Source organism: Ranitomeya imitator, chromosome 1 (assembly GCF_032444005.1).
Source record: "Ranitomeya imitator isolate aRanImi1 chromosome 1, aRanImi1.pri, whole genome shotgun sequence".
NCBI lineage: Eukaryota > Metazoa > Chordata > Amphibia > Anura > Dendrobatidae > Ranitomeya > Ranitomeya imitator.
This window is the reverse complement of record NC_091282.1, coordinates 432,765,966-432,789,415: the sequence shown is the minus strand read 5'-3', so window position 1 is coordinate 432,789,415 and position 23,450 is coordinate 432,765,966. Positions and strand designations below refer to the sequence as shown.

The 23,450-nt window shown below is 43.0% G+C and overlaps 1 protein-coding gene across 1 annotated transcript in view; it reads left to right on the top strand.

Moving 5' to 3' along the window:
- The window catches only part of SMC5 (structural maintenance of chromosomes 5), a 277,372-nt gene that overhangs the window by 15,453 nt on the left and 238,469 nt on the right, over nucleotides 1–23,450 (top strand). The window contains exons 3-5 of the mRNA XM_069763546.1: nucleotides 1,196–1,248; nucleotides 1,540–1,702; nucleotides 22,263–22,397. Of these exons, the coding sequence (XP_069619647.1) occupies nucleotides 1,196–1,248; nucleotides 1,540–1,702; nucleotides 22,263–22,397 (351 nt within the window). The remainder of the gene's footprint in view (nucleotides 1–1,195; nucleotides 1,249–1,539; nucleotides 1,703–22,262; nucleotides 22,398–23,450) is intronic.

Here is a 23,450-nt window from a genome sequence, read left to right as displayed (position 1 = left end):
AACTACTCCATACATTAGACGTTAGGAGATGCCTGCTAGAATACATCTGTTACTGACACATGGAAGAAAGATGATACATTATTTTTATCTTTCCAAAATCCTAGAAAGGGACTCAGGGTATCAAAATACACACTAGCAAAGTGGATTAGGGAGGCTATCTCTTTGGTTTATACTGCAGGTGGGGGTCCGGCTCCGCAGAATCTGAGGGCGCATTCTACCAGGGCCATGGCTACATCCTGGGCGGAAAAATCTGGAGTATCAATCGACCAGATATGTAAGGCGGCCACATGGTCATCCCCGTCCACCTTCTTTAAGCACTATAGGTTGGATTTGGGGGCTTCCTCTGATCTCACATTCGGGTTAAGGGTGCTACAAGCCATAGTCCCTCCCTAAGGTACCTTACATCTCTGTAATTCTCTCGTCGTGCTGTCATGGGAGTCCGAGTAAAGCATTAAGCTACTTACTGGTAGCGGCATTTCTCGGAGGCCCATGACAGCACCCTTAGTTCCCTCCCTATTCACGTGGGGGTTGCACTTCCTATAGATGTATATATCTCACACATGATACCAGTTCCAAATATATAGCTGGAAATTTGTATATAATCTGTATATAATTTGTGTATAGTGTATATTTTTTGTGCCACTAACCGCGGTAGTCCTCTCAAGACTCTGAAATACAACTGAGGCAAGGGAGAGGTACCGCCCTTTTGTATCTGTAGGTTTCCTGTTCCTAATGGGCGGATCCCCTCTCTCGTCGTGCTGTCATGGGCCTCCGAGAAATGCCGCTACCAGTAAGTAGCTTAATGCTTTCCTCCTGGCAGTGGGGTCTAAGTGCAAGCGTTTGGCAGGTTCAAGATGATAGTAACCTGCAGATTAACAGTGTTTTTTTTTTTTTTTTTTAAGGTGACAGGTTCCCTTTAAAAAATATTGAAATAAATGTATCAGCAGGTGGCACTAGATCATTTGTTAATATTTATCTTAATGCATCAGGCTAAGAAGAATAAAAGTAGCGCATTCCTGTTAATATGCATATCCCTGTAAAGAAATCATTTTACACCTATGTCTCACTTCTATTTATCTTCTGATATCCATGGCAGTCAGAACAACTAAAACTTAGTGTTAAGTATCTAATTGAGTGAGGCCAGCAAATAGAAGATTTGTTTGTTACAATATTCAAGAGTGTTTTTGTCTTTCAGGTTGGTTTTTATGTGAAACGTGGTTGCCAAAAAGGTTCGGTTGAGCTTGAATTGTAAGCATTACTTTTTTGCAAATGTCTTTTCTCTTGGCTGTATGTGGGTCGTTTATTTTTGGAACTGCTATGGATAGAGCCACACACGTAACGCCTTATCGTAGCACGTTCGTTCATCACTACTTCTAACCAAACGAACCTCGGTTTGGTCTGGGTTCAGTTTTAGCCAGCCGGCATTTATCCATTCTTGTAGTTTTGCGAAGTAATTTCAGATTTTTACATTTTTTGCAGTATTCATTATTTGTTACTAGCTTTTGTTTTTTCACAATTTAATATCTCTTTATTTTCTAGATACAGGGCTTCTGGAAACTTGATCCTTACTCGTGAAATTCAAGTATCAAATAACCAGTCAACATGGTACATCAATGGCAAAAATGCCCCCTTAAAGATGGTTGAAGAGCAGGTGGCAGCATTGAACATCCAAGTTGGAAATTTCTGCCAGTTTCTTCCACAGGTAAACCTAAACCCAAGTCCCATTTAGAATGTAAATAAATGGGTGTTCTAAGGAATATTATGTCACCCCAGACTACTTTAAAAGGAAGGTGCCGCAATTTTTTTTTGTATTAAAAATTGTTTATATAAACAACTATTTTAATGCAAAATTAATTTTTTTTAACTTTAATATCCTTTTTATTATTAATTATTTTTTCAGCCACTGGGCGCCGCCATTTTGCTCTGCAGGAGTGTAAGAGTCCCAGCATGACAGTTACACTCTGCAAATACAGCTGCCCTGGGCATAGGAGATTGCGGTCAGCGTCCGACCCTATACTTTACATTGAGCTGCTCCCTACTGTGATCTGGCCATGCCCCCTGGGCCGTCCACATCACAGCAGAGGCAAGAGATCGGCGCCATCTTTCTGGAGTATCTGTGAGCTCCACGTGAGAGCTGTGCTGTTGGAGGGGCAGCTCCATTTGTCTCCCCCTTCACACTGTCAGCAGCGGCCATTCCCTGTCCTTTTCTGTGCTGCGGGTGAGCTGGCTGTAATCTCTAGAATCGCTAGAGAGGCTCCTGCCCTGCCTCTCACTGCAGCTCCTCATCAGGACATCAGACCGTGTATCTAATTCTATACTGTGAGATACTGTGCTGAGCCGTGTATCTAATTCGATACTGTGTGATACTGACTGTATCTAATCCTCTCCTGTGAGATACTGCCTACTGACCCGTGTATCTAATCCTCTCCTGTGCGATACTGTCTGCTGAGCCATGTATCTAATCCTATCCTGTGTGATACTGACTCCTGAGCCGAGTATCTAATCCTATCCTGTGATACTGACTGCTGAGCCGTGTATCTAATCATATCCTGTGTGATACTGACTGCTGAGCCATATATCTAATCCTCTCCTATGCACTCCTCTCTCGCCCCTGCATGTCTTTCCCCATTGCACACACAGCTCATTGCGTGCGATAACAGGAGCTGCGAGGGTCATGCTGTATTATGGCATTATGTGTGATCTATATGACAGTATTATATGTGATCTGTGTGGTGGTATTATGTTTGATCAGTATTGTGGAATGATGTAAAAGCTATATGATGGTATTATGAGAACTATATTGTGGAATTATGTGTGATCTATGTGGCAGTATTATGTGAGAATTATATGGTGGTATTGTGTGTGATCTATATGGTGGTATTGTGTGTGATCTATATGGCGGTATTATGTGAGACGTATGTGGCGGTATTGTGTGATCTATATGGCGGTATTATGTGGGAACTATATGGCTGCATTATGTGGGAACTATATGGCGGCATTATGTGAGAAGTATATGGTGGTATGTGAGTACACTATGGCGGCATTATGTGTGATCTATATGGTGGTAGTACGTGAGAACTATTTGACTGTATTTTGTGATTTATTTGACGGTATTATGTGTGATCTATATGGTGGCATTATGTGAGAACACTATAGCGTCGTTATTTGCAATCTATATGATGGTATGTGAGAACTATAGGACAGTATTATGTGTGATCTGTATGGCAGTATTATGTGAGAACACTATGGCAGTATTATCTTCATAAAGGGGACCCATTCTAGGGTGGTTCTGGTTGAGCACCTGCACACGGGTCTGGGGTAATAGAGGGGGCAGCATGACCTCCAGTTAGGTGCCGTCAGGGGAAGGCTGGTGAGGCAGCTGAAGAGAGGGGTCCAATTTTTATCGTTACTATATGGCTACATTTCCCCCCCAGCCTGCTTACCATCGTCACCCCGACTGCGCCTGTCGCCTCGCTTTCACACATCGCCAGGACAGGAACTGAGGAGGGGAATGGGGTCTTTGCATGCAATGTCTGGATCAGACCAGGCCATCAATCAGCAGAAATGTTTCTTGGATTTCTGTGGAGCAGACAAGCAGTCGGTCCATCCATCCATGTGTATAAAAGACAGCGCTCTATGTACAATCCCTGGCTGCTCCGTGCAAAGAACAGGGTGCCCCCCATAGACTAGCACACTGCTATCCTGAAATACTCTGTGCTGCTGTCACCCTGCTCCCTCCACCATGTATCTCAAAGAATCCTTGCTGCCTGCCATCCTCGGTGACTGTCTACTTGTCAGTATAACTTTGCAATCACCAACCAAATGGCTGCTCACTGTGTTCCTGAATATCATCATCTCTTATCCCTTAGCAAACACCCAGGAGGGGAGGAGAGAAGACATCACACAGGTCAGACTCCGCCCATAATTACTGCAGTGCAGTAATGTGATAGCTGTACACTAGGTTTTTGTCCAATTTCAGTAGCTGCTCCCCCTAGTGTTTAAAAGTGGAAAAGCCAAACTTTTTCAAACTATTTTTCATATTTTACTAAATTATAAACAAATGATAATATTTTTTAAGAAATTGTAAACATTAATTATTTACATTTTTTCAATTGCTGGGAAAAAATTTTTTTTAGATGGCACCTTCCCTTTAAAATAATAAAATCATATTTGTCTTCCCTAATTTACCTCGGGTCCCATTCTGTCGCGTGCCTGAATCTCACTGATCTATGCTTCCTGGTCCTGTCTTCAGCACTGTGGAAAGAGATGTCAATGTCTGCTCAGCCAATCTGGTTGAGGTGGACCACAACTGCAGACAATTTTTGTGTCAGTTATTTCCATCAACTTTCTGTGTGTCGAGGACAGGAACCGGAAGGTGAAACTATCTGGATGTGGGTGAGGGCCAGAATGAGAACTCCAGGCAATTATGGAGGAAGTATATGTTTCCTTTTGCTTATTAGAACTGTGAGGCATTGAAAAAAAATGACAGTGAAAGAATTTGAAGACTGATCAACATTGTGCTCCAATTTTTAAAAATTTATGGATATCTTTCCATATTTTTTTTTTTTTAGATAAAAGTATTAAAGGGAACCTGTCACCCCCCAAATCGAAGGTGAATTAGGCCCACCAGCATCAGGGGCTTATCTACAGCATTCTGGAATGCGGGAGATAAGCCCCAAATGTATCCTGAAAGATGAGAAAAAGAGGTTAGATTATACTCACCCAGGGGCGGTCCGGCGCCTCCTATCTTCATCAGATGACATCCTCTTCTTGTCTTCAGGCTGTGGCGCCGGCGTACTGTGTCTGCCCTGTTTAGTGCAGAGCAAAGTACTGCAGTTCGCAGGCGCCAGGCCTCTCTGACCTTTCCCGGCGCCTGCTCACTGCAGTACTTTGCCCTCAACAGGGCAGACAAAGTACGCCTGCGCTGGAGCCGCAGCGTGAAGACAAGAAGAGGACGTCATCGTAAGAAGATGGGAGGCGCCGGACCGGACAGCGACGCCCATCAGACCGGACCACAGCGGGACCGCCCCTGGGAGAGTATAATCTAACCTCTTTTTCTCATCTTTTATGATACATCGGTGGCTTATTTACAGCATTACAGAATGCTGTAGATAAGCCTCTGATGGTCGTGGGCTTAGCTCACCTTCGATTTTGGGGGTGACAGGTTCCCGTTAAGCAAGGTCAAACTCCCCATCAAATATATATATACTTCCAGGCTGTAATCATACTGTGTGTTGTGCCTGTTCTAAGTACAGCATGAGGTCATGAGACATATGCACTGGCTTAAAATTTAGGTTGTAGGATAAGTAGTGTTGTCTCGTATACTATAATTACTATACAAAGGGAGAACTGGGTTGTAATTGCAACTTGTGGAAATTATTTTTGTCAAGCCTTTCTTAGGACAAGTTTTCCTGAACCAATTGTTCATTCCATCCTGTTGTAAGCAATTGTAATATGTGACCAGTGTAAATGTAAAAAAAAGGCTGTTGTGACTGTTGATTGATCAAGATTATTGATACCATAGCAAAAAAATAGGCTGTTTATCAGCCAAGTTTTCAGTAAATTTAAATGCCACTATTAACACTTAAAAGAAATTTGTCTGTAGCACCAACCCTCCTAAGCCTCCTAATGATATCTGCGATCTAATGTCTTATTCCAGAGAAATTCAGGTTTATTTTGCACGTTAAAATATATGGGCTAGACACAGATCTGCAAGAGAACGTCTTTTAACCCCTCAGTTAGGTGATCGTTGACTGGTGTTCAGATGATATGACACATGACACTTTAACATGCTAGATGCTGTGATCGATATCGATTGCACAATTTAGAGGACAGGCAGAGGAAGGTAACCCCCTCTGCTCTACGAGCGGCGACATCACGAGGGGCTGATCGTTGCCATGGTGACCCGATGTCGACATAACGAAATCCAGGTCACCAGAACTAGCAAACTTGTTACACCATGCTCGGGGCATGGTGTATCAAGCTTGTATGTCAGTGCAGCACTGATAGTGGCATTGCTATGATTTAGAAACTATCATCAAGCACAGTATGTTAAGAAAAAACATTATCAGAATCAGTGTGATCCATTGAAGCGTTCCAGAGTTATTACCAGATAAAGTGACACTGATCAGAATTGTAAAATTTGGCCTGGTCATAAAGGTGAAACTGGCTCGGTGAAGGGGTTAAATGAAAGTGGGAGTTACCAATGTGAGATGTATAACTAAGGCTGGAGTCACGCTAACCGTATGAAAAGTCGATCCAAGTCTCCCTCTCGAGAGTCGCACAAGTGTCATGAGTACAATCCGATTTGTGTGTGTATGTATGTATGTGTGTATGTGTGTATATATATATATATATATATATATATATATATATATACACACACACACACACACACACACACACACACACACACACACACACACACACACACACACAGCCTTGCGAAAGTATTCAGCTCCCTGGAACTTTTCAACCTTTTCCCACATATCATGCTTCAAATATATATACCAAATGTAAATTTTTGGTGGAGAATAAACAACAAGTGGAACACATTTGTGAAGTTGAATGAAATGTATTGGTTATTTTACACTTTTGTGGAAATTCAAAAACTGAAAAGTTTTACATACTGGAATATGTAAAATAAGAGGTTGGACAAAGAAATGACATCACAATTCTTTTTTTTTCTTTTACATAATAGATCTTTATTTAGGTTATAAAAGCGCATACAAATCCGCATGGGAAAAACGCATCAAATCTGCATAAAAAACGCACTGATTTTTACCTGCATTTTCTGCCAAGAGGTGCAGATTCTGTGCAGAAAATTCTGCAGGCAAATCTGCAACGTGTGCACATACCCTTACACATATGCTGCAGCTCTCACAACTGCTGTATTGCAACACTGGCTGCCTGTGGGATGGAAGCTGAAGCATAGAGAACACCTGCAGATGTATTTAATGCTATACTATGTTAATTAGAGCGGCATGTAAACATTTGGCACCCCTGGTCAAAATTACTGTTATTGTGAACAGTTAGGCAAGTTGAATATTAAATGATCTCTAAAAGGCCTACAGTTAAAAGTGACACATTTCCTTTGCATCTTAGGCAAAAAAAAATATTTTTATGTTTTAAAAATTACAGAAAGGAAAATGGGCCAATGGGCCTATACAAAAGTTTGGTCTGCATTACAAGACGTCCTCTTCTGATCTTCAGCCACGGCTCCGGCGCAGGCGTACTTTGCTCTGCCCTGTTGAGGGCAGACAAAGTACTGCATTGAGCAGGCGCCTGAAAGGTCAGAGGCCCGGCGCCTGCGCACTGCAGTACTTTGTCTGCCCTCAACAGGGCAGAGCAAAGTACGCCTGCGCCGGAGCCGTGGCTGAAGATCAGAAGAGGACGTCTTGTAATGAAGATGGGAGGCGCCGCAGCGGACCGGAGACGCCCATCCGACCTGACCAGCAGCGGGACCGCCCCTGGGTGAGTATAATATAACGTCTTTTTCTCCTCTTTCAGGTAACATCGGGGGCTTATCTACAGGATTACAGAATGCTGTAGATAAGCCCCTGATGCCGGTGGGCTTACCTCACCCGCGATTTTCAGGGTGACAGGTTCCCTTTAATGACTCGAGTATAAGCCTAGGGTGGAAAATGCAGCAGCTACCGGTAAATTTCAAAAACAAAAATAGGTACCACTAAAAGTAAAATTAGTTGAGACATCAGTAGGTTAAGTGTTTTTGAATATCCATATTGATTCAGGAGCCCCATATAATGCTCCATACAGTTCTTGATGGGCCCCATAAGATGCTCCATACAAAATACGCCCCATTTAATGCTCCATAAAGTTTATGATGAGCCCCATAAAATGCTCCATATTAAAATATGCCCCATATAATGCTGCACAAAGGTTAATAATGGCCCCATAAGATGCTCCATAGAAGCAATTGCCCCTTGCAGTGCTGCATAAAGGTTAATAAGGGCACCATAAGATGTTCCATAGAGATATTTGCCCTATATAATGCTCCACAAATGCTGATTATGGCCCCATAAGATGCTCCATAGACATATTTGCCCCATATGCTGTTGCTGCGATTAAAAAAAATAAAATAAAAAAATGACATGCTCACCTCTCGTCACTTAGACCCCCAGCAATTGCAATATTCACCTGTCCTCGTTCCACTGCCGTCTTCCGAGTCCTCTGCACTAACCACGAAATCGCGCCCTCTGACCTGAGCGTCACAGCAGAGGACGCGGAAGACGGAGCGGCGCCCGGCGGTGGAACGAGGACAGGTGAATATCGCGCAATGCTGCTCACCCTCCCCATCATACTCACCTGCTCCCGGCGCGGTCCCTGGCAGCTTCCCTGATGGTCTTCTCCGGGCGCTGACTGCTTCGTCGGGCGTTGAGCGGTCACTGGTACCGCTCATTACAGTAATGAATATGCGGCTCCACCCCTATGGGTCCATATTCATTACTGTAATAAGCGGTACCATGTGACTGCTCAACGCTGGAAGAAGCTGTCAGTGCCCGGAGACCAGAGATGCAGGTGAGTATGTCACAGCCGCCGCTTCACCTCCCCCGCCGACCCCCTGGAACAATGACTCAAGTATAATCCGAGAAAGGCACTTTCAGCCTACAAAAATGGGCTGAAAATCTCAGCTTATACTTGGGTATATACAGTACATTTCGAACTGGGGAAAGGGCAACTTGAAAATGCTTTGCTATCTTCTTATAGCCTTCTCCTGTTTTGTGGACCTTTGCGTGCTTCCCTGAGACCCTCGGAGCAACGCAACCTACCTTCTCCCTGCAGACCCCGGATCCAATATGGCCGCGGGGGGGGCCTTCCGGGTCCTGCAGGGAGGTGGCTTGCAAGCGCCTGCTCAGAGCAAGCGCTTGCAAGCCTCCCTGCAGTGCCTGTCAGTGCTGATCTGACACAGTGCTCTGCAAAGTGTCAGATCAGCGATCTGACCCTATAACATGATGCCCCCCCTCTGGGGCAATGTTATAAAGTAAAGAAAAAAAATATTCACTAGTGTAAAAAAAAAAAAAAAAAAAATCCTAAATAAAGAAAACAAAAATATATATATTGTTCCCATAACTATATTTCTTTATCTAAAAAAAAAAACAAAAAAAAACAATAAAAGTACACATATTTAGCATCGCCAGGTCCGTAATGACCCGACCTATAAAACTGTCCCACTAGTTAACCCCTTCAGTGATCACCGTAAAAAAAGAGGCAAAAAACAACGCTTTATTATCATACCGCCGAACAAAAAGTGGAATAACACGCGATCAAAAAGACTTACATAAATAACCATGGTACTGCTGAAACCGTCATCTTGTCCCGCAAAAAACGACCCGCCATACAGCATTATCAGCGAAAAAAATAAAGTTATAGTCCTCAGAATAAAGCGATGCAAAAATAACTATTTTTTCTATAAAATAGTTTTTATCGTATAAAAGCACCAAAACCTAATAAAATTATATAAATGAGGTATCTGTGTAATCGTACTGACCCGAAGAATAAAACTGCTTTATCAATTTTACCAAATGTGGAACTGTATAAACGCACCCCCCAAAAAGAAATTAATGAATAGCTGGTTTTTGGTCATTCTGCCTCACAAAAATCAGAATAAAAAGCGATCAAAAAATGTCACATGCCCGAAAATGTTACCAATAAAAATGTCAACTTGTCCCGCAAAAAACAAGACCTCACATGACTCTGTGGACCAAAATATTGAAAAATTATAGCTCTCAAAATGTGGAGATGAAAAAGCTATTTTTTGCAATAAAAAGTGTCTTTTAGTGTGTGACGGCTGCCAATCACAGAAATCCGCTAAAAAACCTGCTATGAAAGTAAATCAAACCCCCCTTAATCACCCCCTTAGTTAGGGAAACCTAATAAAAGTTAGGGTTAGGATTTGGATTACATTTACGGTTGGGATTAGGGTTAGGGGTGTGTCAGGGTTAGGTGTGTGGTTAGGGCTATGGTTGGGATTAGGGTTAGGGGTGTGTTGGGGCTAGGGGTGTGTTAGGGTTAGGGGCATGTTCGGGTTAGGGGTGTGGTTAGGGTTATGGGTAAAGTTGGGATTAGGGTTTCAGTTAGAATTGGGGGTTTCCATTGTTTAGGCACATCAGGGGCTCTCCAAACGTGACATGGCGTCCGATCTCAATTCCATCCAATTCTGCGTTGAAAAAGTAAAACAGTGCTCCTTCCCTTCCGAGCTCTCCTGTGCGCCCAAAGAGGGGTTTACCCTAACATATGGGGTATCAGCGTACTCAGGACAAATTGGATAACAACTTTTGGGGTCCAATTTCCCTTGGGAAAATAAAAATTTGGGGGGCTAAAAACATTTTTGTGGAAAAAAAAATGATTTTTTATTTTCACGGCTCTGCGTTATGAACTGTAGTGAAACACTTGGGGGTTCAAAGTTCTCACAACACATCTAGATAAGTTCCTTGGGGGGTCTAGTTTCCAATATGGGGTCACTTGTGGGGGGTTTCTACTGTTTAGGTACATTAGGGGCTCTGCAAACGCAATGTGATGCCTGCAGACCATTCCATCTAAGGCTGCATTCCAAACGGCGCTCCTTCCCTTCCGAGCTCTGCCATGCGCCCAAACAGTGGTTTCCCCCCCACATATGGGGTATCAGCGTACTCAGGACAACTTTTGAGGTCCAATTTCTCCTGTTACCCTTGGGAAAATACAAAACTGGGGGCTAAGAAATAGTTTTTGTGAAAAGAAAAAAAAAAGGTTTTATTTTCACGGCTCTGCGTTATAAACCGTAGTGAAACACTTGGGGGTTCAAAGCTCTCACAACACATCTAGATATACGTTCCTTAGGGGGTCTACTTTCCAAAATGGTGTCACTTACGGGGGGTTTCAATGTTTAGGCACATCAGGGGCTCTCCAAACGCAACATGGCGCCCCATCTCAATTCCAGTCAATTTTGCATTGAAAAGTCAAATGGCGCTCCTTCCCTTTCGAGCTCTGCCAAGCGCCCAAACAGTGGTTTACCCCCACATATGGGGTATCGGCGTACTCAGGACAAATTGTCTAACAAATTTTGGGGTCCATTTTCTCCTGTTACCCTTGGTAAAATAAAACAAATTGGAGCTGAATTAAATTTTGTTGTGAAAAGAAGTTAAATGTTCGTTTTTTTTTTTTTTTTTAAACATTCCAAAAATTCCTGTGAAACACCTGAAGGGTTAATAAACTTCTTGAATGTGGTTTGAGCACCTTGACTGGTGCAGTTTTTAGAATGGTGTCACACTTGGGTATTTTCTATCATATAGACCCCTCAAAATGACTTCAAAATTGCTGGTCAACTTTTAACCCTTATAATTCTCTAACAAAAAAAGATTTCGGTTTCAAAATTGTGCTGATGTAAAGTAGACATGTGGAAAATGTTACTTAAGTATTTTGTGTGACATATCTCTGTGATTTAAGGGCATAAAAATTCAAAGTTGGAAAATTAGGAAATTTCCTTTTTTTAACAAATAAATGCAGGTAATATCAAATAAATTTTTACCACTATCATGAAGTACAATACGTCACGAGAAAACAATGTTATAATCATCAGGATCCGTTGAAGCGTTCCAGAGTTATAACCTCATAAAGGGACAGTGGTCAGAATTGTAAAAATTGGCCCGGTCATTAACGTGCAAACCACCCTTGGGGGTTAACCCCTTCCCGACCCATGACGCCACGTAGGCGTCATGAAAGTCGGTGCCAATCCGACCCATGAGGCCTATGTGGCGTCATGGAAAGATCGCGTCCCTGCAGATCGGGTGAAAGGGTTAACTCCCATTTCACCCGATCTGCAGGGACAGGGGGAGTGGTAGTTTAGCCCAGGGGGGGTGGCTTCACCCCCCCGTGGCTACGATCGCTCTGATTGGCTGTTGAAAGTGAAACTGCCAATCAGAGCGATTTGTAATATTTCACCTATTATAACGGGTGAAATATTACAATCCAGCCATGGCCGATGCTGCAATATCATCGGCCATGGCTGGAAATACTAATGTGCCCCCACCCCACCGATCGTCCCCCCCAGCCCCCTGATCTGGCCGGTACACTGCTCCGGCTCCCCTCCATCCAGTGCTCCGCTCCCCCCGTGCTCTTGTCCGCTCCCCCCGTGCTCCAATCACCCCCCCTGCATTCCGATCCACCCCCCCGTGCTCCGTTCCAGCCCCCCCGTGCTCCGTTCCACGCCCCCCGTGCTCCGTTCCACGCCCCCCGTGCTCCGTTCCACGCCCCCCGTGCTCCGTTCCACGCCCCCCGTGCTCCGTTCCACGCCTGCCGCGCTCCGATTCCCCCCCCCGTGCTCCGATTCCCCCCCCCGTGCTCCGATCCCCCCCCCCCACGTGGTCCCCCCCCACCCCATCATACTTACCGATCCTGCCGGGGTCCCGTCCGTCTTCTCCCCGGGCGCCGCCATCTTCCAAAATGGCGGGCGCATGCGCAGTGCGCCCGCCGAATCTGCCGGCCGGCAGATTCGTTCCAAAGTGCATTTTGATCACTGAGATAGATTATATTTTTTTCCCACTAATGTTAGGGGTAGGGTTAGGGCTAGGGTTAGGGTTTCGGTATGTGCACACGTATTCTGGTCCTCTGCGGATTTTTCCGCTGCGGATTTGATAAATCCGCAGTGCTAAACCGCTGCGGATTTATGGCGGATTTACCACGTTTTTTTCTGCGCATTTCACTGCGGTTTTACAATTGTGATTTTCTATTTGAGCAGTTGTAAAACCGCTGCGGAATCCGCACAAAGAAGTGACATGCTGCGGAATTTAAACCGCTGCGTTTCCGTGCAGTTTTTCCGCAGCATGTGTACAGCGATTTTTGTTTCCCATAGGTCTACATTGAACTGTAAACTCATGGGAAACTGCTGCGGATCTGCAGCGTTTTCCGCAGTGTGCACATACCTTTAGAATTAGGCTATGTGCACACGGTGCGGATTTGGCTGCGGATTGGCCGCTGCGGATTCGCAGCAGTATTCATCAGGTTTACAGTACCATGTAAACATATGAAAAACCAAATCCGCTGTGCCCATGGTGCAGAAAATACCGCGCGGAAACGCTGCGTTGTATTTTCCGCAGCATGTCAATTCTTTGTGCGGATTCCGCGGCGTTTTACACCTGTTCCTCAATAGGAATCCGCAGGTGAAATCCGCACAAAAAACACTGGAAATCCGCGGAAAATCCGCAGGTAAAACGCAGTGCCTTTTACCCACGGATTTTTCAAAAATGGTGCGGAAATATCTCACACGAATCCGCAACGTGGGCACATAGCCTTAGGGTTAGGGTTGTGATTAGGGTTATGGCTACAGTTGGGATTAGGGTTAGGGGTGTGTTGGGGTTAGTGTTGGAGGTAGAATTGAGGGGTTACCACTGTTTAGGCACATCAGGGGTCTCCAAACGCAACATGGCGCCACCATTGATTCCAGCCAATCTCGTATTCAAAAAGTCAAATGGTGCTCCCTCACTTCCGAGCCCTGACGTGTGCCCAAACAGTGGTTTACCCCCACATATGGGGTATCAGTGTACTCAGGATAAACTGCGCAACAATTACTGGGGTCCAATTTCTCCTGTTACCCTTGGGAAAATAAAAAATTCTGGGCTAAATAATTATTTTTGAGGAAAGAAAACGTATTTATTATTTTCACGGCTCTGCATTATAAACTTCTATGAAGCACTTGGGGGTTCAAAGTGCTCACCACACATCTAGATAAGTTCCTTTCGGGGTCTAGTTTCCAAAATGGGGTCACTTGTGGGGGGTTTCTACTGTTAAGCCACATCAGGGGCTCTGCAAACGCAACGTGACGCCCGCAGAGCATTCCATCAAAGTCTGCATTTCAAAACGTCACTACTTCACTTCCGAGCCCCAACGTGTGCCCCAAACAGTGGTTTACCCCCACATATGGGGTATCACCGTACTCAGGAGAAACTGGACAACAACTTTTGGGGTCAAATTTCTCCTGTTACCCTTGGGAAAATAAAAAATTGCAGGCTAAAAGATCATTTTTGAGAAAATAATTTTTTTTTTTTATTTTCATGGCTCTGCGTTATAAACTTCTGTGAAGCACTTGGGGGTTCAAAGTCCTCACCACACATCTAGATTAGTTCCTTTGGGGGTCTAGTTTCCAAAATGGGGTTATTTCTGGGGGATCTCCAATGTTTAGGCACACAGGGGCTCTCCAAACGTGACATGGTGTCCGCTAATGATTGGAGCTAATTTTCCATTTAAAAAGCCAAATGGCGTGCCATCCCTTCCGAGCCCTGCCGTGCGCCCAAACAGTGGTTTACCCCCACATATGGGGTATCAGCGTCCTCAGGACAAACTGGACAACAATATTTGGGGTCCAATTTCTCCTATTATCCTTGGCAAAATAGGAAATTCCAGGCTAAAAAATCATTTTTGAGGAAAGAAAAATTATTTTTTATTTTCATGGCTCTGCGTTATAAACTTCTGTGAAGCACCTGGGGGTTTAAAGTGCTCAATATGCATCTAGATAAGTTCCTTGGGGGGTCTAGTTTCCAAAATGGGGTCACTTGTGGGGGAGCTCCAATGTTTAGGCACACAGGGGCTCTCCAAACGCGAAATGGTGTCCGCTAACAATTGGAGCTAATTTTCCATTCAAAAAGTCAAATGGCGCGCCTTCCCTTCCAAGCCCTGCCGAGTGCCCAAACAGTGGTTTACCCCCACATATGAGGTATCGGCGTACTCGGGAGAAATTGCCCAACAAATATTATGATCCATTTTATCCTACTGCCCATGTAAAAATGAAAAAATTGAGGCGAAGAGAATTTTTTTGTGAAAAAAAAGTACTTTTTCATTTTTACAGATCAATTTGTGAAGCACCTGAGGGTTTAAAGTGCTCATTAGGCATCTAAATAAGTTCCTTGGGGGGTCTAGTTTCCAAAATGGGGTCACTTGTGGGGGAGCGCCAATGTTTAGGCACACAGGAGCTATCCAAACGCGACATGGTGTCCGCTAACGATGGAAATAATTTTTCATTCAAAAAGTCAAATGGCGCTCCTTCCCTTCCGAGCCTTACCATGTGCCCAAACAGTGGTTTACCCCCACATATGAGATATCGTCGTACTCAGGAAAAATTGCCCAACACATTTTAGGATCCATTTTATCCTGTTGCCCATGTGAAAATGAAAAAATTGAGGCTAAAAGAATTTTTTTGTGAAAAAAAAGTACTTTTTCATTTTTACAGATCAATTTGTGAAGCACCTGGGGGTTCAAAGTGCTCACTATGCATCTAGATAAGTTCCTTGGGGCGTCTAGTTTCCAAAATGGGGTCACTTGTGGGGGAGCTCCAATTTTTAGGCACACGGGTGCTCTCCAAACGTGACATGGTGTCCGCTAAAGAGTGGAGCCAATTTTTGATTCAAAAAGTCAAATGGCGCTCCTTCCCTTCCAAGCCCTGCCGTGCGCCCAAACAGTGGTTTACCCCCACATATGAGGTATCAGCGTACTCAGGACAAATTGGACAACAACTTTCGTGGTTCAGTTTCTCCTTTTACCATTGGGAAAATAAAAAAATTGTTGCTAAAAGATAATTTTTGTGACTAAAAAGTTAAATGTTCATTTTTTCCTTCCATGTTGCTTCTGCTGCTGTGAAGCACCTGAAGGGTTAATAAACTTCTTGAATGTGGTTTTGAGTACCTTGAGGGGTGCAGTTTTTAGAATGGTGTCACTTTTGGGTATTTTCAGCCATATAGACCCCTCAAACTGACTTCAAATGTGAGGTGGTCCCTAAAAAAAATGGTTTTGTAAATTTCGTTGTAAAAATGACAAATCGCTGGTCAAATTTTAACCCTTATAACTTCCTAACAAAAAAAAATTTTGTTTCCAAAATTGTGCTGATGTAAAGTAAACATGTGGGAAATGTTATTTATTAACTATTTTGTGTCACATATCTCTCTGGTTTAACGGAATAAAAATTCAAAATGTGAAAATTGCGAAATTTTCAAAATTTTCGCCAAATTTCCGTTTTTATCACAAATAAACGCAGAATTTATTGACCTAAATTTACCACTAACATGAAGCCCAATATGTCACGAAAAAACAGTCTCAGAACCGCTAGGATCCGTTGAAGCGTTCCTGAGTTATTACCTCATAAAGGGACACTGGTCAGAATTGCAAAAAACGGCAAGGTCTTTAAGGTCAAAATAGGCTGGGCCATGAAGGGGTTAAGGTCTGAAAGCTTGTTCAAAGTTATGAACACACAAATATCTATAGGTGTCCAAGCTTTTGCATCAGCCAATTTTTTTATTTTTTTTTATTGTTTTTAAAATGTAAAAATGACTTTTTTGTTTGTGTTCCTAAAATACAAATGAAATGTGTCATGTTTAACTTTAGCCCTTTTAGAGATCATTTCATCTTCAACTTGCTTAACTGTTCACAATTGCAGTGATGTTGGCCAGGGATGCTTAAACATTTACTTGTCGCTGTATAATCACACATAGCTTTGCAGTTAAAATCAGGAGTAAAGAGCAGCTTTTACCTATCAGGCTATGTGCACACGTTCAGGTTTTTTTTGCGTTTTTTTTTTGCGGTAAAAACTCATTTAAAACGCATACATTATGCATCCTATCATTTAGAATGCATTCTGCATGTTTTGTGCACATGCTGCGTCTTTTTCCGCGAAAAAAACGCATCGCGGTAAAAAAAGCAGCATGTTCATTAGTTTTGCGGATTTTCTGCGTTTTTCCTGCTATTCTATGCATTTGAAAAAAAACGCACCAAAAACGCATGCGGATTTCTGACAGAAATGTCTGTTTTTTGTCAGGAAATTTTCTGCAAGAAATCCTGACGTGTGCACATACCCTCACACTGTTAACTAAACATTTAATTTAAAATAAACTCTGGAGGCAGATTCTCATGCAGATCAGTGTCCGGCCCACAGAACTTAACCACTTATTTGCATATAAGAAAAACATGGATTTCTCTGGAATAAGAAATCTTATTACATATATCAAGCTATTATATTATTCAACTTTTTATGACCTCCATGTCCATATAGCTTAGGAGGGTTGATTCTACTGACAAATTCCCTTTACAGGGGACCTTTGACCAGTTTGAGCATGTTAAACTCTCCACATCATGGAATAGCGGATACAGGGCTAAATTGTAACCTTTTGTTTTAATTTCTCCTCTTTGTTGTGAATATATTCACTTGTAAAGTTTAGGATACAATTTGTGAAGTCAAAGGAGGCATTACCAGAGGGTTGTTTCTGGTGGCATGTACTTCTCTTCCCCCCTCCCCCCCCCCTGCATGGGGCTGACAAATCATAAGCGGGCAGTAACATAGTGGAGATAGAACAAGCCACCACTGTAGTTTAAAACAGGCTTTCTCCTGTATGATACATGTAAGGCCACACAGGGCTGCTCCCTTCACTAATTTCACTGCAGAGCTGTGAGTGATTACCTAGTGTGGGGAACAGAAATGAGTGCGATTACTAACACTTCTTCTTTCTTCTCATGGCAGCTAGGGTGGGGGAAGGGCTGACAGCACTGAGAGAGAGGAGCAGCAGAATTGTTTGTAATGAGATAAAGCTCTGCTGATTGCCACAAGATTAAACGTGTACACAATTGCACTCCTTTCTGCTCTTGGTCCTTTGTAATCACACTCAGCTCTGATGTGAGGAAATCAGATGGTCTGTCATTACATGTCTTAAGGTACCTTCACACATAATGATATCGTTGACGATATCGTTGCAACGTCACGCTTTTTGTGACGTAGCAACGATCCCGCTAACGATCTCGTTATGTGTGACAGTGACCAACGATCAGGCCCCTGCTGGGAGATCATTGGTCGTTGGGGAATGATCAGGACCTTTTTTTGGTCACTGATCACCCGCTGTCATCGCTGGATTGGCGTGTGTGAGGCTGATCCAGCGATGTGTTCACTTGTAACCAGGGTAAATATTGGGTTCCTAAGCGCAGGACCACGCTTAGTAACCCGATATTTACCCTGGTTACCATTGTAAAAGTTAAAAAAAACCCAAAAAAACAGTACATACTTACATTCCGATGTCTGTCACGTCCCCCGGCGTCAGCTTCCCTGCACTGACTGTCAGCGCCGCCGTAAAGCAGAGCACAGCGGCCCTGCGCTTAGTAACCCGATGTTTACCCTGGTTACCTGGGTGCTGCAGGGGGACTTCGGCATCGTTGAAGACAGTTTCAACGATGCCGAAGTCTTTCCCCTGATCGTTGGTCCCTGGAGAGAGCGGTCTGTGTGACAGCTCCCCAGCGACCACACAACGACTTACCAACGATCACGGCCAGGTCGTATCGCTCGTCGTGATCGTTGGTAAGTCATTTAGTGTAACGGTACCTTTATATTGAGAAACCAAATAGTATTGCCAGGTTGTTTTCTTTATCTCACAGTATTTTACTGTCTGCTTATGAGTGGTCAGTGTTCTCCAAGAAAAGAAGTACACACCTACAGAGAAAAATCTCTAGTAATGCAGGAGTTAGCTGCTGATGATGTCGAGAGAGATGGACTATTCATCTACGTGTGCATTGGCTCCTCTGAAAAGACAACCCCAGTGAAATTATTGCGATTTTGCAAAATCTTGGGCGGCAGAGGCAGGTCACTGAGAGAAGGGTGACCTATCTCAGAGACCAGAGGCCAGCGATGGGAAGAGAGGCTGGAGAGCTGTTAACGCAGTGCCTGCCCTGCAATCTACTATATAAAGCTGAATGTGTGTGTGTGTGTGTGTGTGTGTATGTCCGGGATTGGCATCTGCAACGTCGCAGCTACAGCCACAAAATTTTGCACAGTCACACGTCTGGACCCCGAGAGCGTCATAGGCTATATTGTGAGGCGAAATTTTAACCCCGCGCGTTCCAATTAACAAAACAATTTTGCCCCTATCTACATAATGGGGAAAAAAGTGAAAGGAAAAGTGTTGGAAGCGTCGCAGCTACAGCAACAAAATTTTGCACAGTCACACGTCTATGGGGGCCAGAAAAACACGGATTACACACGGACCAGCAGTGTGACTTGCGAGAAATACGCAGCGGTGTTAGAGAGAAAAGCCGGCAATTCAGCGCGGTGTACAGTAAAATCATGCCGGCTTTTGCTATCTCCTTCCTAAACCCGACATGATATGAGATATGGTTTACATACAGTAAACCATCTCATATCCCCATTTTTTTTTTGCATATTCCCCACTACTAATATTAGTAGTGTATGTGCAAAATTTGGGCGCTCTAGCTATTAAATTTAAGGGTTAAATGGCGGAGCTCCCAGGCTCGAGTTCATATGAGGACATCCAGCAGAGGGCGCATCACCGCGAATGAAGGTAACTACAGGTCATTGACCTACATTACCTTCATTCCCCGGGGTTTTACAGCCAGGAGCACAGCTGCATTATAGCAGAGCTCCTGCCTGTAAAATATTTTAACCCCTTCAGATGGATTTACATCGTGGGACGTTACAGATCAATTGAATTACCGGCTTTCTGCTATATCGCGCTGAAGTAAATATAAATATAAATATCTACTATATAAAGCTGAATGTGTGTGTGTGTGTATGTGTGTGTGTATGTCCGGGATTGGCATCTGCACCGTCGCAGCTACAGCCACAAAATTTTGCACAGTCACACGTCTGGACCCCGAGAGCGTCATAGGCTACGTTGTGAGGTGAAATTTTAACACCGCGCTTTCCAATTCACCAAACAATTTTGCTCCTATCTACATAATGGGGAAAAAAGTGAAAGGAAAAGTGTTGGAGGCGTCGCAGCTACAGAAACAAAATTTTGCACAGTCACACGTCTGGACCCTGAGAGCATCATAGGCTACGTTGTGAGGTGAAATTTTAACCCCGCGCTTTCCAATTCACCAAACTATTTTTCCCCTATCTACATAATGGGGAAAAGTGAAAGGAAAAGTGTTGGAGGCAAATTGACAGCTGCCAAATATGAACAAGGGGGACTTAAAGAGTGAGAGCGATGGCGCCAAAGAGTATATACCGTACAGTTGCTAAGGTGGGACCCCGACATGGGATACTCACCACACACGGGGATATGAACACACACACAAAATGCCCCACACACTACCACGTGCTTGAACACATATACCACCCTCAGCACACATTTCACCACACATACACCAACCTCGCCACATAAAAGTCGAAACACAAAAGTCGCCGCTCAAAACTCACCACGCGCAAAACTCGCCACATGCAAAAAATAGGCTCACGCAAAACTCGCCACAAGTGCAAAACTCACCTCATGCAAAAGTTGCCTCACACAAAACTTGCACATACTCAAAAGGCACCAGACATAAAACTCACCACGCGCAAAACTCGCCATGCGCAAAACTTGCTGCACACAACTTGCTACACTAACCTGTCACATGCAACTCGACACACAAAAAGTTGCTACACGCATGTTGCCACACAAAACTCAACACACACAACTTGACAAACGAAATTCGCCCTAAAACACACACAAGTCTGGTATTAGCCTTCAAAAATAAAAATCTGATTAATAAGCAGACAAACTACAAGAGCAACAAATGTACCATATAGGAAATACGGCAGCTGTCAGTCACATGACCTGTCTATTATGTGTATGTGTGAGCTAATATATACTGCCAGGGGGAGGGCTTCCTGTTGGCTGGGGATTTATCAGGCTGCCAATTTATCTTACAAATACTGAGGTAAAAATACTGAGCAAATAACGTGTTAACGAGGTCTAATACAGGAGATCACACAGGTATATACTATATACAGGGGAGATGACACAGATATATACTATATACAGGAGAGATGACACACAGGTATATACTATATAAAGGAGGAGATGACATACAGGTACATACTATATACAGGAGGAGATGACATACAGGTATATACTATATACAGGAGGAGATGACACACAGGTATATACTATATACAGGAGCAGATTACCTACAGGTATATACTATATACAGGAGGAGATGACATACAGGTATATGCTATATATAGAAGATGACATACAGGTATATACTATATACAGGAGGAGATGACACACACATATATACTATATACAGGGGAGATGACACACAGGTATATACTATATACAGGAGGAGATGACATACAGGTATATACTATATATAGAAGGAGATGACATACAGGTATATACTATATATAGGAGGAGATGACATACAGGTATATACTATATATAGGAGGAGATGACATACAGGTATATACTATATATAGGAGGAGATGACATACAGGTATATACTATATATAGGAGGAGATGACATACAGGTATATACTATATACAGGGGAGATGACACACAGCAGGTATATACTATATACAGGGGAGATGACATACAGGTATATACTATATACAGGTGTATACTATATATAAGGGAGATGACAAACATGTATATACTAAGGTGAAAATGAGAGGTGTGAGGTGAAAATGAAAAGGTGTGAGTGCAAAATGAGAGGAGTGAGGGAAAATAGTGTAGTGATCGGAAAATGACAGATGTGAGGTCGAAATGACAAGTGTAAGGCGGGAATGAGAGGAGTGAGGGAGAAAATGAGAGGAGTGAGGGAGAAAATGAGAGATGTGAGGGGGAAAATTAAAGATGTGATTGGGAAAATGAGAGGCGTGATGGGAAAATAAGAGAAGTGAGGTGCTATAACTAACCACAGATATTTACTATGCCCAGGCAACGCCGGGCTCTTCAGCTAGTCACAACTAAAAGTTCAACGCTGGATTTCCCTAAGATGTCAAAATAAAATTCTATAAGCAAAGTGAGGATTAAAGGCGCTTTACTCACATACCTTTATTAGGATTGTAATATCCTGACTACTGTTTCTTTTAGATTATAGACTAAACTTTACAAGCTGCAATTGAGTGGAGAAAATAAGAAATAAAAATTACGTTCTATTCATAGCTGCAGCCATTATTCATGAAGTGGCCAGTTTAATTTGCTCAGATTGGTGAAAAGTCGTCTTTAAGCTCTGCATGTCCTTTAAAAAGTTTTCGACTGGCAACATTCTCCCCTGACTCCCTTACATGGGAGCGCTCGACCTGCTGAGTGTTCCTGTGTTATCTATGTTGAAGTCTGGCAGCAGTGTAAATCTTTGAGATCAAAAGGAGCAGCAGTCTGAAATTAGTAATCCTTCTGTTCAGACTCCTATCAGGTAATGGTCCAGAGGCTTGTGTATGGGAGACTTTACAATTGGGGCCAGGTGCAATAGTTTAGGTCTTTTCCTCTGTGTCCTTATCGCTCTGTACTACATTTTACAGGATAAAGTTGGAGAATTTGCCAAATTATCTAAAACAGAGCTGCTTGAAGCAACCGAGAAGTCTATTGGCCCTCCAGAGATGTACAACTATCACTGTGAACTGAAAAACTTCAGGAAAAATGAGAAAGAACTTGAGGTACTATACTTCCTTTTTAAGGGGTTCACTTAAAAAAAAAAATAAACATTTTTAGATATGTTTAACCCCTTAAGAATCAAACCGAATGTCAACACATTTTTTTTTTCATGTCACGTTCCAGAGCCATAACATTTTTTTATTTATTTATTTTTTTTAGCCGTATGAAAACTGACTTTTTTTTTTTTTTTGGCGAAAGACATTATATTTGTCTGTGACACCATGTTTGGGTACACTCAGCTTAAAAACAAACTTTTATTAACTCTATGAGGAGACACAAAAAAACCTGTGTTTTCTTTTTTTAATTCTGTATTTTATGCTTCTCATTTTCTGCACAAATGCTGTTTATTTGGGTTAGTACGATTATGGTGTTACCAATTTTTTTTTTAAACTTTCATACAATGAATATTCTGTTTGAAAAAAAAAAAAAAAATAAATAAAAAAAAAAAAAAAAAATATATATATATATATATATATATATATATATATATATATATATATATATATATATATATATATATATATATATATATATATATTTATTTTTGTATAGTCATTCTGAGAGTCCTAAATAACAGTTTTCCAACAACAGAGCTCGACGTATGGCTTATTTTAAGTGTGACAAGCTGTACCGTATTTTTCGTACTATAAGACGCACCCCCAATTTTCAGAAGGAAAATAGGGAAAAAATTAATGCACCAAATGGAGGTCCGCCTTAGTCCGAATTCAGCTTATCGGAGGATGGGAGGTGGATCGGTAGTGCTGGTGGAGTGGGGTCACAGGAGGTGTTCGGTGGTTCAGCGATGATCTCACTCCTATCCCAGGCTGGTGCGACAGGTTCAGTGGTGCGGGGGCTGTGCCGACATTTTGTGAATGCCCGGAGCCCCTGCACATCCATTTTTGGCCTCCGGAAAAATGGCTGCCGTTGTCGGTGCATGCGCAGATTGAGATCTCGCCACTGAGATCTCGTCTCCCAAGATCTCAATCTGCGCATGCGCTGCCACCGACTGCCATTTAACTTGAGGCCACCCCATTTCAGCAGTCGATGTGCGGGGG